Source organism: Equus quagga, chromosome 2 (assembly GCF_021613505.1).
Source record: "Equus quagga isolate Etosha38 chromosome 2, UCLA_HA_Equagga_1.0, whole genome shotgun sequence".
NCBI classification, from domain to species: domain Eukaryota; kingdom Metazoa; phylum Chordata; class Mammalia; order Perissodactyla; family Equidae; genus Equus; species Equus quagga.
In genome coordinates this window covers 152,852,242-152,867,890 of record NC_060268.1, presented here as the reverse complement: position 1 = coordinate 152,867,890, position 15,649 = coordinate 152,852,242, and the positions used below count along the sequence as shown (strand labels likewise).

The following is a 15,649-nucleotide window of genomic DNA, read 5'->3' as shown; positions in this document are numbered from 1 at the left end:
AGCAAGCTACAACTCTCTCTACGAATCTGCTTATGATGACCTTATTAACTCCCTCTAGGCAAAGAGTGGATGAAAAGTGCTTCCTCCAAGTAAATTAGGAAGAGGAATTCCTCTTTTCACATAACGAAGTTTGCTGCAGATTAGACCCATGACTCAGTACACATTCTAAAGGAGAGGAGCAGCAGAGAGAGGAAGTGTAAGGTTATTTTATTTAGTTAATAAACTGACAGAACAGATCTATCAGTCATTTATACTTTGTGAATTACTTTAATAAAACAATCAAATGATCATAACACTAAGAAAATTACTATTTTTGAACATAATTTTGGAATTCAGGGTATTTTATGGGGATGGTAAGGTGAGCATGGGAGCCTCAGTCGAGAGCTTTAGGTCAGAGGATGCAGGAGGGTATTAGAAGAGAAGTGAGGATGTACTAAAAGATTTAATTTTGCCTAGGCATCTGATCAAATAAATTTTCTTTAAGTGCCACTGAAAACAATAATCTTGTGCATTCCTTAACTTTATATGACACTTCACCTCATATTCCCTTTTGAAAATATTGATCTCATTGCAGAGACGCTCAGCTGGTCTCCAACTATAACCAACCCACTAGAATCAGCACTTATCAGACTTAACCAGTGTACAGGCAAAAATCACCCTTCAAACTTCAGAGGGAATTTCTAGAGGAATGAGAGGTATAAACTAGAACATATGAAGAAATATCAAAGAAAGTGGAATCACTAAGTCTCCTTAAGATTAAATAAGAATTTCAGGATTATCAGAAGTTCGTAGGAAACTTCTAAAGAATCTATCATAGTAACCCCATCTTGGAATTAGAGGAAAGGCGTAACTAAAGAATACAAATCCATTTAGAAAGAATTTCTTGAAGGTAAAGACTCTTCACTAGAAAAGATCATGAAAGGAAGCTTCCTGAAGATCTTTGCTGATGGCAATTATGCTTTGTGGACACAGAAAACAAATGTAAAACTAGCCTACAAAAGTTTCAAGGAGAAAGACAAACTGAGAAATGCAAGCAGTGGAGCTATTAAATGCCACCTCAAATGTACAGGGGAAAGTTTTCATATATAATAATGAATTTCTTTCTCTAATCTGAATAATTTAAAAAGTTTTAGGGAAACAAGACTATATCAAGAAGAAAAAAATGCTTGCAAATCTAATTTTAAGATATAACTTTACATTTTCTCCCCAAATGAAATTTCAGTGAGGACTTACTAAAATTTCACATAGTTGGCTTTATGGTTATAAGTGATTAAAACAGTGACTGCTTATGTAAGAAAATTTGTCTAGCAAAATACGGAACTACTGAGACCTTACAATTTTTAGACTTTCATAATAATTTTAAGAACTGTTTAACTAAAACTTACATGGCACCATCACTTGAGTGAAAAGGAGAGAGAGGAGTTGCCTTACCCTACTCCAAATTTAACTTGACCAAAGAAATATAGAGAATTATAAAGTGTATTATCAATAAAGAAAAATATTTTTTAAAGTAACTCTTTTTAAAAATGACACTGAAATTAAGGAGATTAATTTAAGACAAGCAGATGCTAAATGTCATTCTTCACTGGAACCAACCTTTTCTATAAAAGACTGCATTGAGGAACTCTTCTGCTTGTCTCTCGAATCGAATGATTTTTGCTTGCTCTTGTTTAAGCAGAGCTTCTTGCCCAGCTCCCGAAGCTGGTTCATCCAGACCGACTAAGTGTCCCTGCAAAAATATGCGGTGAAATATTTGCACAAAAATCTTTCCCCTTTCAATATCAAAAGCACAGATGCAAAATCAAAGACAAATGTTAACAACAGATAAGACAAATAGGTTTACAATACAATTAAAATACTTCAAAACTTTACATCAGGATAAGATTTATCTTCACAAAACTATAAAAGCAAAGTGAATATATAAATATACTTTGGGTGTTTATCCATGTTTTTTGATCGTGAGTTTTATTTAAAACTTACATGTAAACTCTAAACTATAACTACTAAAGGGAAAATTTCCTTGAGGATTCAAATATATTGGTTCTTATTACACTACAGCAATAATTCAGACAACTAAGACAAAAAGATACCTTAAATCCCATGTCTCATTTGAGAATCATGTCTGCCCTCCTAGTATGAGATCTATTTTCCCCAGATACAAAACAAACACTTTTAAAGGACAATTAGGAGGAAAAATTCGGAGAATATATTTGACTGCGTAATTCTGTCCCTAGAGTACTATTTTACAAACTATCTTTCAAATCATTAGTGGGCTGTGAAATTAACAGGTTAAAACTAGCATTTAGAAAAGAACTGAAAAATAGAGTGCATTGCATGTTCTAAGGGTAAACGTTTCAGTATCTTAGGGAAACACCTCACTATCATATATATCCTCGACCAGGTTTGCAATACAAAGTGGATCCTGATCAGAAAGTCTGCACTAGAATGAGGAAAATGCTGCACTACAGTCATGTCACCGACCCTGAATCTGCTCTCAGACTGCACAAGCACTGGACTAGGTCAACAATGCTTTGCATTTACTTCCACTCTTGTAGCTAATAAACAAACAGGAATCTATGATAACAGAAAATAAGAGTATAAAGAAAAGCAAAGTACATCTTTTAAGTGTTAAGTGCTAGTGCATATCATTTACTTTGAATCATGGGAATGTATCAACACATGCATTTACTTATATCATGGAAAACTTAAAAGTGCTCTAAACTTAAAAATGGGCACATAACTTGGCACAATGAAAAGAAAGAACAAGACATTGAAGGCATGTTATGGTCCATAAATGACTTCCTCAAAGATTTTTAAATACACCCAGAATATTTGCAACCAGCTTTCTATGATTTCCCCATCAACCGAATTGTCAGCAGTACAACCAAAATATGTATTTTGCAAATAGTTTTCTAATATGAAGAACTCACAATGATCCCTTAACATTTCTGTATAAGACATAAGTTTGCCACAAAATTTGTTTAAAAAATTTTAAATAAAATATTTCAAGTGTTATAAATCATTAAGACAACCTTTATCATAGCTGTATTTGCTGACATTCTTTTTTATGGACTAAAGAAATTATTAAGAATAATTTTTTGAAATGAATCACAAATAAAATAATCTAATTTTGATAGAGATTTAACATTTAAAAGGTATTAGGAACAAGTATTAAAGAGTCCAATAAAATCCTCAATTGTATTATACTTTAATGTCATTTCATTGTTTAGTGATTTTTAAAAGTCAGACATCACATGGCATACATTGTACTTAACTCCTTAGTCCTACATTCAGTCACTTCAGTCAGACTTTGAACACAGTATCTACACTTAAACTACGTTTAATATAGCATTCAGGCTACTTTCTAATCTGAACCAACACAGAACAACTAATCTAGCCGTACTCAGTAAGGCAGGTGCCACGCATTCTTTCTTGAATCAAATAATTACCAATTTTATCAACACGGACTCTGTAATATACAGATTACTTTTAGTTGGCTCACATCAATTACAGTCACACCTATTTGTTGTGTTTTCCAAGAATTTTACTGAGATATAATACACATACCATACAATTCACCCATTTAAAGTGTAAAATTCAATGATTATTTTAGTATATTCAGAGAGGTATGGGTCCATTGCCATGATCTAATTCATACCCCAAAAGGAAATCCTGTATCTATTAACAGTCACTCCCCATTCTCCCACTTGCCCCAAACCTAGGCGACGACCATACTACTTTTTGTCTCTACAGACCTGCCTATTCTAAACATTTCATATAAATGGAATCATACAATATTCAGGTTTTTAGCGACTGACTTCTGTCACCTACAAGTTTTCAAGGCTCATCTAAGTTGCAGCATGTATCAGTACTTACTTCCCTTTTACTGCCAAATAGTATTTCGTTGCATGGATATACCATATTTTACCCATTCATTGGTTGATAAACGTGAGATGTTTTTACTTTTTTGGCTACTACGATATGAATAGCTACTTTTAATATTTGTGTGTAAGTTTTTGTGTGGACATATATTTTCATTTCTCTTGGATATATACTTATGAGAGGAATTTTGGGATTATATGTTAACTATGTTAACCACTTTGAGGAAGTGCCAAACCATTTTCCAAAGTAGCTGCACCATTTTATTGTATTTCCAACAGCAATGAGGGTTCTGATTTCTCCACACTTATGAACACTTGTTATCTTTTTGATTATACCCATCCTAGTACATGAGAAGTAATATCTCATGACTTATATTTACATTTCCCTAATGACAAATGATACTGAGCATCTTTTTATGTGCTTATTGGCCAAATATCTTCTTCCAAGAAATGTCTTTTCATATGTTTTGCCCAGTTTTTAATTGGGATATTTACCTTTTTAGTGTTAAGTTCTAAGAATTCTTGATATACTCTGGCTGCAAGTCCATTATCAGATATATGATTTACAAATATTTCTCTCATCTTTGAGCTTTCTTATGACTTCACTGATTCTACTGTACAAAACTTTTGAATTTCAATGAATTCCAATTTATCATTTTTTTCTTTTGTCAACTATGCTTTTGGTATTGTATCTGAAAAACTAGTGGCTAACTCAAGGTGATGAAGATTTACTCCTGTATTTTCTTCTAAAAGTTTCATAGTTTTAGGACTTACTTTTAGGTCTATGATCCATTTCAAGTAAATTTTTGTGTATGTATAAGAAAGGGATCTAACTTGCTTTGTGAAAAGTCATTGGCCATAAATTTTACTTCTGGGCACTCAACTATATTCCACTGATCTATGCATCTATCTTTACGTGACTATCACACTATGTTATCATTGTAGTTTTAGTAAATTTTAAAATTGGGAAGTGTGAGTCCTCCCAATTTGTTCTTTTATAAGACTGTTTTGGCTATTTGGGCGGGGGGGGGGGGGGTCTCCTATATTCTCATATGAATTTTAGGATCAGCTTGTTAATTTCTGAAAAAAAGGAAGCTGGGGTCTTGATACAGAATGCAGTGAATCTGCAGGTCATTTTGGGGAGTAATGCCATCTTCGTAATATTGTCTTCCTTTCCATGAGCATGGGATATCTTCCCATTTACTTAGATCTTCTTTAATTTCTTTCAAGAATGTTTTGTAATTTACAGTGGATGAGATTTACACTTTTGTTAAATTTATTTCTAAGTATTTTATTCTTTTTGATGAGACTGTAAACGGAGCTGTTTCCTTAATTTCATGTTCAAATTGTTCATTGCTAGTGTATACAAATACAACTAAATTTTTTTAAGTGCTGTATTCTGTAACCTCATTGAACTTACTTATTTCACTCTAATAGTGTTTTGTAGATTCCTTAGGATTTTTTCTCCCCAAACCCCCCTGGTACATAGTTGTATATTATAGTTGTGGGTCCTTCTAGTTGTGGCATGTGGGATGCTGCCTCAGCATGGCTCGATGAGCGGTGCCATGTCCGCGCCCAGGATCCGAACCAGCGAAACCCCGGGCCACCAAAGCGGAGCGCATGAACTTAACCACAGGGCCAGCCCCAGGATTTTCTATACACAACATCATGTCATCAACAAACTCAGATACTTTTACTTCTTCTTTTGCAATCTGGGTAACTTTGGTTTCTTTTTATTGCCTAATTTCCAAGGCTAGAACCTCTTGTACAATGCTGAATATAAGTAGTGAGAGTGAACATCCTCATCCTCGTTCCTGTTTCAGGGGGGAACTGTTCAGTCTTTTACCATTAAGTATGTTAGCTGTGTATTTTTGTAGGTCAGGTTGAGGAAGTTTCCTTCTATTCCTAACTTGTTGGTTGTTTTTATCCTGAAAAGATGTTGGCTTTGGTCAAATGCTTTTTTGGGAGGGCATCTATTAGAGATGATCATGTGGTTCCTGTCACTTATTCTATTAATACATTGTATTACATTAACTGATTTGGGGTGTTAAACCCACCTTGCATTCCTGAGAAAAATCTCATTTGGTAACAATGTACATAGTTTTTACACGTTGCTAGAGTTGGTTTGCTAGTATTTTGTTGGAATTTTTGTGTTGGTATTTAAAGTGATACTGGTCTGTGGTTTTCTTTTCTTGTGATGTCTTTGTCTGGTTTTGGTATTCAAGCAATACGGGCCCAACAGTATGAGGAAGTCTTTCTTCCTCTTTACATTATAGAAAAGTTAGTGAAGAAACGGTATATTACTTCTCTTAAAAATATCTGGTAGAATCACTGGTGAAGACATCTGGCCATAGGCTTTTCTTTGATGGAAGTTTTAAAATCACTAATTCAATCTCTTTACTTGTTCTAAGTTGTACCGGTCTCCTAGGGCTACTGGAACATACTACCACAAACTAGATGGCTTAAAACAGCAGAAACTTAAACTCTTACATCTCTGTAATCTAGAAGTCTGAAGTCAAGATGTCAGTAGGGCCATTCTCTTTCTGAAAGCTCTAAAAAAGAGCCTTCCTTGCCTCTTCGCAGCTTCTGGTGCTCTCCCTAGCAATCGCTGGTGTTTCTTGGTTTATGACAGCATAACTCCAATTTCTTCCTCCATCATTACATGGCATTGTTCCCTGTGTGTCTGTCTGTGTTTCCAACTCTCTCTCCTTAGAAAGACACCAGTCATTGGACTTAGGGCCCACTCTAATTTACTATAACCTCATCTTAACTTGATTACATCTACAAAGACTTTATTTCCAAATAAGGTCACATTCACAGGTAACCAGGGGTTAGAATTTCAATATATCTTTTTGGGGGACACAATTCAACCTGCAAAATGTATGTCTGTTCAGATTTCTATTTCTCTTTAGGTTAGTTTCGGTAGTTTGTCTTTCTAGGCATTTGCCTATTTCACTAAATTATCTAATCTCTTGGCAAATATACTGTTCACAGTATTCTCTTTAAAATCGTTTTATTTCTGTAAAATCAGTAGTGATTTCTCCTACATCATTTGTGATTTAGTAATTTGAGTCACCTCTCTTTTTTTCTGGATCAGCACAGGATAAAGGTTTATCAATTTCGTCGATATTTTCAAAGGACCAACTTTTGGTTTTGCTAATTTTCTCTATTTTTCTATACTATTTCATTTATTTCTGCTAACAGGAAGGAAGTAATCATTATTAGTTCCTTCTCTCTGCTTGCTTTAGATTTAGTTCACTCCTCTTTTTCTAGACTCTTAAGGTGGACAGTTAGGGTATTGACTTGACATATGTAATACAGGCTTTTACAGCTATAAATTACCTTCTAAGTGCTGTTAGCTACATCTCATAAGATTTGGTTTTGTTTTAATTCATCTCAAACTATATTCCAACTTCCTTTGTGATTTCTTCTTTGATATACTGATTACTTAGAAGTACATTAATTTCCACATATTTGTGAATTCCTCACATTTTCTCTGTAACTGATTTCTAATTTCATTCCACTGTGGTTGGAAAACATACTTTTGTATGACTGCAATCCTTTAAAATTCCCTTTTTTATGGCCTAGCATATGGTCTCTTCCTGGAGAATGTTCCATGTACACTTGAGAAGAATGAGTAATTTGCTCTTGTTGGGTGGAGTGTAGATGTCTGTTAGGTCCGGTTGATTCAGAGTGTTGTTGAAGTCTTTCATCTTTGTTGATCTCCTGCCTAGATGCTCTATCTATTACTGAAAGTGGGGTATTGATGTGTCCAACCATTACTGTGTAATTGTTTACTTTCCCCTCCAATTCTGTTGAATTTTGCTTCATGCATTTTCAGGCTCTGTTGTTAGGATATAATTTATGTTTTCCTGACAGACTGACCCTTTTATCACTAGAGAATGTCCCTCTTTATCTCTAGGTTTATTGAAGTCTATTTCCCTGGCAGTGCGCAGCCTCAGATATCACTTCTCAGGAGGTTGTCTTGAGCAGGCGCACTCCCTCTGTCTACTAGGAACGACTGTGGGTTCAGTTGGGCTCACTGGAAATTATACTTTCTTGGGAATTATTCTCAGCCTGCTGTGCCTGGAGTAGACCTCCACTCTGAGTAAAGGCTGAGTGAGGGAAGCGAGCCCTAGGCCTTTAGACCTCTCCTGCCTGGAAGAAAGCATCTGCAACAAGAAGCTAGAAGGCATGAGAGATGCCTAGTCAGACCTTCTTCCTCAGAGCAGAGCTTCCTTTAAGCTGAGCTCAGGGAGGTGGTCAGAGAAAGTGACCAGTCAAATGCCAAACTTTTGTTTTTACTGAGATTTAGATTTTTTTTTAAACAAATGATTCTCCATTTGCTGTGTGCCCTTAAGATAATTATTTCCAGAGTTTAAATGATTGTTTTAAAATAAGTTTCAACAGTTAAATGGTTGTTTTACTTACTTGTTTTTATCTAGAATAATAACCAAAGATAAAAACTATACACAAAAATCATACACTTTTTTCAAGTGCATCTTGTTACCAAGTTAAAAATTTATAGCAATGATGTATAAACAAAACATAGCTCATCCTCCCTCACTATACATACAAATACCAAAATTAAATGAACCAACAAGAACAAAAAGTTCATATGACATAGAACTTATAAAGCTAATGTAATAGCCAGGAGATAGAAAGTAAAACAATTCATGTTATTTCTCCTTCCCTGTATCTGAATTCTAAAGAGAGTCATATATGATGCACGGTATGGCAAAAAAAAAATAAATAAAATGAAGTGACATATTCTTCTGTAAATCAAAAACCACTGTTCTTTGCATTTATTATCCCTACTTATTAAAGAACAGCTTGTTTGCCCAGAACTAAATAGGAATAAAGTGGGAGATTTGAACTGTAATTTATGTGTCCTAGGAGTTGGTTCCTTCAGGATTCAGGAATTTGTCCACCTAGACTGGTTAGTTCATAGCTGGAGGTGATTCTGTCATATCAGAATCTACTGTGAACTTCTTAAAAGTATATACCTAGAACTTACTCCCAGAGCTTTTGATTCTGTAGCTCTCGAGCAGGGAGTAGTCATTATGTTTTTTAAAAGCTCTCCCACTAATAAAGAACTAAAAAAAGCATCAGTATCATACCTTTAAAATTATTATTTATTTAGAATAAGTCTTAGTATTTGGGAAAGCAAATCCTCACTTGTTATTTACATTTTAAAAATGTCTTGGCCATTCTAGCTTTATTCTTTCAGATTATATTTAAAATCACTTAGTCAATTCTGTTCCCACCACCACAAGCTCCCCAAAGATGCTATGTTTCGATGTAAATAGCATTATAGCCATACGCTGCATAATGACATTTAGATCAACAGCAGACCACATATACAATGGTGGTCCCATAAGATTAGTACCATATAGCCTATGGGTGTAGTAGGCTGTATCATCTAGGTTTGTGTAAGTACACTCTATGACATTTGCATAATGACAAAACACCTAAAAACACACTTCACAGAATGTATCCCTGTCATTAAGTGGCACATGACTATACTTAGAAAATAATTCAGGAAGAAGTAACATCTTTAAAAATATTCTAGGGGGCTGGCCCCGTGGCCGAGTGGTTAAGTTTGCGCGCTCCGCTGCAGGTGGCCCAGTGTTTCGTTGGTTTGAATCCTGGGCGCAGGACATGGCACTGCTCATCAAACCACGCTGGGCGGCGTCCCACATGCCACAACTAGAAGGACCCACAATGAAGAATATACAACTATGTACTGGGGGGCTTTGGGGAGAAAAAGAAAAAAAATAAAATCTTTAAAAATAAATAAATAAATAAATAAATAAATAAAAAATATTCTGGGCGGGGGGCCGGCCTGGTGGCGCAGCGGTTAAGTTTACATGTTCCGCTTTGGCGACCCGGGGTTTGCCAGTTTGGATCCCGGGTGCAAACCTATGCACTGCTTATCAAGCTATGCTGTGGCAGGTGTCCCACATATAAAGTACAGGAAGATGGGTACGGATGTTAGCTCAGGGACAGTCTTCCTGAGCAAAAAGAGGAGGACTGGCAGCAGATGTTAGCTCAGGGCTAATCTTCCTCAAAAAAACCCCCAAAAAACAATTACCCTGGGCCGGTCTGGTGGTACAGTAGTTAAGTTCACGTGCTTCGTTTTGGTGGCCCACAGTTTACAGATCCTGGGCAGTGACCTACACATCGCTCATCAAGCCATGCTGCAGTCGTGTCCCACGTACAAAATAGAGGAAGATTGGCACAGATGTTAGCTCAGGGACAATTGTCCTCAAGCAAAAAGAGGAAAATTAGCAACAGATGTCAGCTCAGGGACAATTTTTCTCACCAAAAAAAAAAATTCATTCTTCTTTTTCAGGAACTGCTTTATATTTACCCAAGTAGGCTTTAATTGATCTCAATTAAAATTCTGTTTATTCATATAGTTCCCATATATTTATTATTTTACACTTTTATTGTCATTATCAAAAGAATGTTTCCTTTATTTTCTACTGCTATTGCTGGCATAAATAAAGAATACGTGTATGTGAAACTTAATTTTGTATACAGCTTTCAGAGGAAAGCATAGGTCATCTATCTTCAGTTGCTATGTTCTCTGTTTGTGTCAATTTTCCAATATCCTAAGGTAATTTCTTTTAAGGGAGCTGTGAGAGTTATAGGGAGAGGTAGAGGAAAAGAGAGGTGCAGAAGCCACCAACACTTTGTGGTCTGATGATCCATCACCCAAAGCAAGCAAGGAGATATAATACTGAACGGGTTGGAATCTTCTTCAACAGAAAAGACTTCAAGTTCTTTATGAAGCTTTTGGTTATCTCTAGCTACACAACATATATAACATACATACTCTTTTATCATCTTTCACTACTTTTTTTGGAATGGCAATAAAACAAATATCCAAAAGATGTTTTCAAATAAGGAGTTTACTCTTTCCTTTTCTCTACAATTTGAAGCAGCTCTCTCTCTGTAATACTAGAAATGCTAAAGGAAATTCTTCAGGATGAAGGGAAATGACACTACAAAATGCTGCTGAGAGAAAATAAAGGCAGCACAAATAAAAATGAGATAAACCATGACCATAAATTGAAAGACTCAATATTGTTAACATGGCAATCCTCTCCAAATTGAATCCATAGATTCAATGCAATCCTAATTAAAATTCTAAAAGGCTTTTTTGAAGAACTGATGTTGGTTTTATAATTTATATAGAAAGGTCAAGGACCTAGATTAGCAAAACAAGTTTGAAAAAGAAAACAAACTTGGAGGACTCACACTACTTGATTTCCAGATATACAGTAATCAAGGCTGACACTGTGGTATTGGCATAGAACAATGGCATAGAACAGAGTACACAAATATACATATGTATATATGGTCAACTAACAAAAATGCCAAGGTAATTCAATGAGGGGAAAGGAGGTTTTTTTTAAACAAATGGTGCTAGAACAAATGGATTATCTTACAAAATATAATAAACCTAAACACTTAACTCACATTATACACTCAAACTAGAAATGGATCAGATATCAAACTATAAGAGTTAATACTACTAAACTTCTGGAAGAAAATATGAGATTTTCTGGTGAGTTTGATATTGGATTAGGTAAAGATTTCTGGGACAGGATATTAAAAAAACTAATTTTAAGAGAAAAGATGGACAAACGGTTTTATACAAAATATATAAAAAACTACAACAGCTTAACAGTAAGTTTTCAAAAATGGGCAAAAGATTCAAACAAATGATTCACAGATATGCATACAGAAACATGCTCAACATCACTAATCATCAGGGAAATGAGAATTAAACTCACGACATACCACTACAGACCCACTAGAATGTCTAAAGTTTTTTAGACCAACAATATCAAATGTTGGCAAGATATGGAAAACTGGAACTCCCATACATTGCTGATGCAAAGGCAAAATGGTTCAGTCACTTTGCTGAATCATATTGTAGTATCTTATAAAGTTAAATATACAACTACAACACTATCCAGTAATTCCAATCATACGTATTTATCCCAGAGAAATGAAAATATATGCTGAAAGACTTATATGTAAATAAGTCTAATAACCAACATCTGGAAACAATTCAGAAGTTCATAAAAAAGTGAATGGATAAGCAAATAGTGGTACCTCCATGCTACGGAGACCAATTCAGCAATAAAAAGGAAAAAAAGATTATATTCAAGACCAAGAACGAATATCAAAAAAGTATGCTAAGTGAAAAAAGTCAAATACAAAAGACCACATACTATATGATTCCTATTTATAAAATTCTAGAAAAGGTAAAACTACAGTGATGGCCTAGTCTGGGGGTCCAAGAAAAGGACTGACTATAAAGAGGCATGAGAAAACTTTTTAGGGTGAGGGAACTGTCCTGTACCTTGACTGTGCTGACAGTTATACAATTATACACATTTACCCAAACCCATTAATCTGTTCTCTTAAATGGATCAATTTTATTGTATATAAATATTACCTTAATAAAAATCATTAAAAATTGGTTCAGCATATTAAAGATACAAGATTCTAAATGTATCACTGAATTTCAAATCTTGAACTAATCACGAGATCAAAGAAACGATCTTTACTCATATTTTCAGAGTGACGTAGAAATGTGACACATATTTTCAAAACCTCATGTGACTCTCTCCTCAAGCAAACATACTTTTAGGTTGGAAAACAGTATCTTTTACTCATCATTCATTGCTTTGCATGGTATGCTGAATAGATACACTGTCAGTGGCTACAAATTCATGGCATTTCACCATTTTTGCTATACCCTTAGATATAAATCAAGACAAAGAGGCTGGCTGTGTCTCTGTTAATGAAGTTGTATGCAGATTGGCCAAAAAAGGGCGTGTGTACCTCAACAATTTCTCACCAAAGGCATCAGATCCCCTTAGAAAAATGGAATCCAGTACTGGAGCAGCAAAAGACAAGCTGAACTTAGAATATCTTTTATTAGAGAGTAAAAAAGTGCTCAAAAGCCAACTAAAAAATGTAGAAGGAATAATGGAGTTAGAAAAATCATCATTTTTCAAACTATCAGCAAAATAACTGATTCCAGCAAAAAATTACCATCAATACTAAAACTAAAATGGATGAAAGTTTGATGAGGAAAAGATATTTACATAGTCTCAAAGTATCTCTCCACAAATTACTTGTTAATTACAAGGGAAAAAATAGTAACAGTTCAGTGGAGAAACCTAGCAGACATCTTTGCCAAGTCATCAAAGTTAATACCACCTACTAAACTGGCATTGTGTACTTCATGCGATGCACTGACAAGGATACGTTACTTATTTAATATTCCTGCTAAAAGATTATGACCTGAATTTAATGACAAAGAAACATCAGAAAACCTAAACTGAGAGACATTCTACAAAACAACTGGCCTGTACTCTTAAAAATAAAGTCAATGTCATTAAAAATAAATAAATAAAAGGCTGAGGAACCATTCTAGATTAAAGGAGACTAAAGAGTACTGAAAATCAAATTCAATGAGTGATCCTAAATTGGATTTTGCACTAAAGGGGAGGAGGGATAAAAAGCTATAAAGTCATTGGGAAAATCTGAATGAGATTCATATATTAGATAATATATCAACGTTAACTTTCCTGAATTTTGGTAACTGTAATGTGTACTTAAGTAAGTGCATCTCCCTATTCTTAGGAAATGTATATGGAAATATTTAGGAGTAAAGAGGTATAAGGAGTATGTCTATAAATTTCTTCTCCTATGGTTCAGGAAAATGTGTTATATGTAATACCTATGAGAGAAAGAATGAGAATGAATAATAAGGCAAATGTGGCAAAATGTTAACAATTAGTGAATCGAGCTGAAGGCTATATAACAGTTTTTGTACTATTCTTATAAAATTTCTATAAATGTGAAATTATTTCAAAGTAAAAAGTTACAAAAAAGTAGAGTGGACAAATGCTGAATCCTACTTTTGTCCCATAAGCCAGATCTCCTCTGTCTCTTCTTCTACCTTCTCCATAATCCCAGCTGTTTTGCCATTAAATTGTATCTGGCTTATGTTATGGGTTGCTCTGATACAGTTCAGAGGAAGAGGAGCAAAGAGAATGGTAAGCAGGATACGGAAGTTAACAACTTTCACGCTTGTCTCAATATCTCAAAGACCTGATGAAGGTATTCAAGACAAAATAAGAAATTTTCTGTCAAGGGCCAGACAGTAAATATTTTAGGCTTTGCAGGCCTCATACAGTCCCTGTTGCATCTCTCCATTTATTTTTTCTTAACCAAAAAACCCAACTCTTTAGTCTGAAGGCATTACAAAAACAGGCTGTGGGCTGGATTTGGAGACAGGCCATACTTTGCTGACCCCTGATAGAATTATTAAATTTCTCCAAGAACTGTAACAAAAACAGCTCCACTGGTCTCTAAAATAGCAAGGACATCACTGAATAAATAAAGCAACAAAATTATGGCAGTGTGGAAGTCAGTTCTTAGGGCAATAAACAGTTAATAAAGCTAAACTTTAAACAAAAATAAATATTACCATTTCTTACAGTTTCTTTTGTAACTAATATTTGTCACCTTATGAGTTTGAATGTTTTGGGGAGGGTAAGAACAGGGGAGGACGCTTACATAGGTGTTTATTTTCTTTTTAAGAGAGAACACCTCAGGAAAGGAAATGGAAGAAATAATGACAAGTTTCACTTGGGAAAGGTAAGATGGCCTAGATTTCAGGAGTGTGATATAAAACTGAAGGGGCAACATTTTTAGAGCCATTCCTGTCTAAATTCAAGATCATTCCCACTCTGTACCTGGATTCTACAAATTTAAATGATATATATTTTCTTAATTCATAGCATGTGGTATAGACAATCTGGATATTAGAAGTATTTGTATGCATGCAGGTTTTGTAATAATTATGTTAGAAAGGCCTACCTGAGTAGATCATGGGCCTATAGCTACAGCCATGTCCACTACCCATGGCTTACTGACATTTCAAGCAATGAGCTAAAAAAAGAGCTGACAAGATGCAACTCATTGATTTAAATGCCACTCTCCTATGTCTTATTATTTTAAATGCCAGCAAAGCTTAGGGAAAATGGCTCCAGCATTTTAAATGCTCATACACAGCATAAACTGACCTCTTTAAGGGCATTTATCTGAAAAGAAACCTTCTTACCTCGTGTAAATTATCGCTTTTTACATTAACAAAATATGAATTGTTGTGCTTAATGAAATTTTTAAGGTATGTCAATGTTACCTTCAATTTTGTTAAGCAGACCAACAAGTTAAAGATAGCAAAACAACAAAGTTTGAAGCCTGAATACACAATCAAGAGTTAAATATGGTATTCAAAACGTACAACCTACCATTAACAACTCTTACTAGTATATCTAATTGCTATTACTGTTCATGAAAATTAAGTCTAAAATGTAAGTGACAAATGACTATTATTACCGTTATACTTAATTTGCCAGTATCTACAATCAGCATTTGCTGCTATAGTTTTTCTTCCATTATGCCCATACAGTTATCAAAAACATTAAAACACAAATGCAAGCCAATCCCCACAGTCAATGGCAAGGGTTTCTTATAACCTTCCACTGGTTGGAAATTAAGTTTATACTCCCCCAATTCTCATCCAGAACCCAATCTTGATCAGAAGACTTCCCGAATTTCTATCTGTTCTCCATAATGACTATGGATATCCCTAGATACCCAAGACCATTATAAACACAAAGATATCCAACTGAACATTTGAGGCAACAGTATTATAAAGCCCAGCTGAG

General features: G+C 34.8%; 1 protein-coding gene across 16 annotated transcripts in view; it reads right to left on the bottom strand.

The window, feature by feature from the left end:
* Positions 1 to 15,649, bottom strand: part of LCOR (ligand dependent nuclear receptor corepressor) — a 130,142-nt gene that overhangs the window by 46,894 nt on the left and 67,599 nt on the right. For 10 of the 16 annotated variants that reach the window (XM_046652286.1, XM_046652285.1, XM_046652287.1 and 7 more), the window contains one exon: positions 1,597 to 1,729. The exons of the other annotated variants lie outside the window; for them this stretch is intronic. In XM_046652286.1, coding sequence (XP_046508242.1) covers positions 1,597 to 1,729 — 133 coding nt within the window. The remainder of the gene's footprint in view (positions 1 to 1,596; positions 1,730 to 15,649) is intronic. 16 annotated transcript variants of the gene reach the window in all.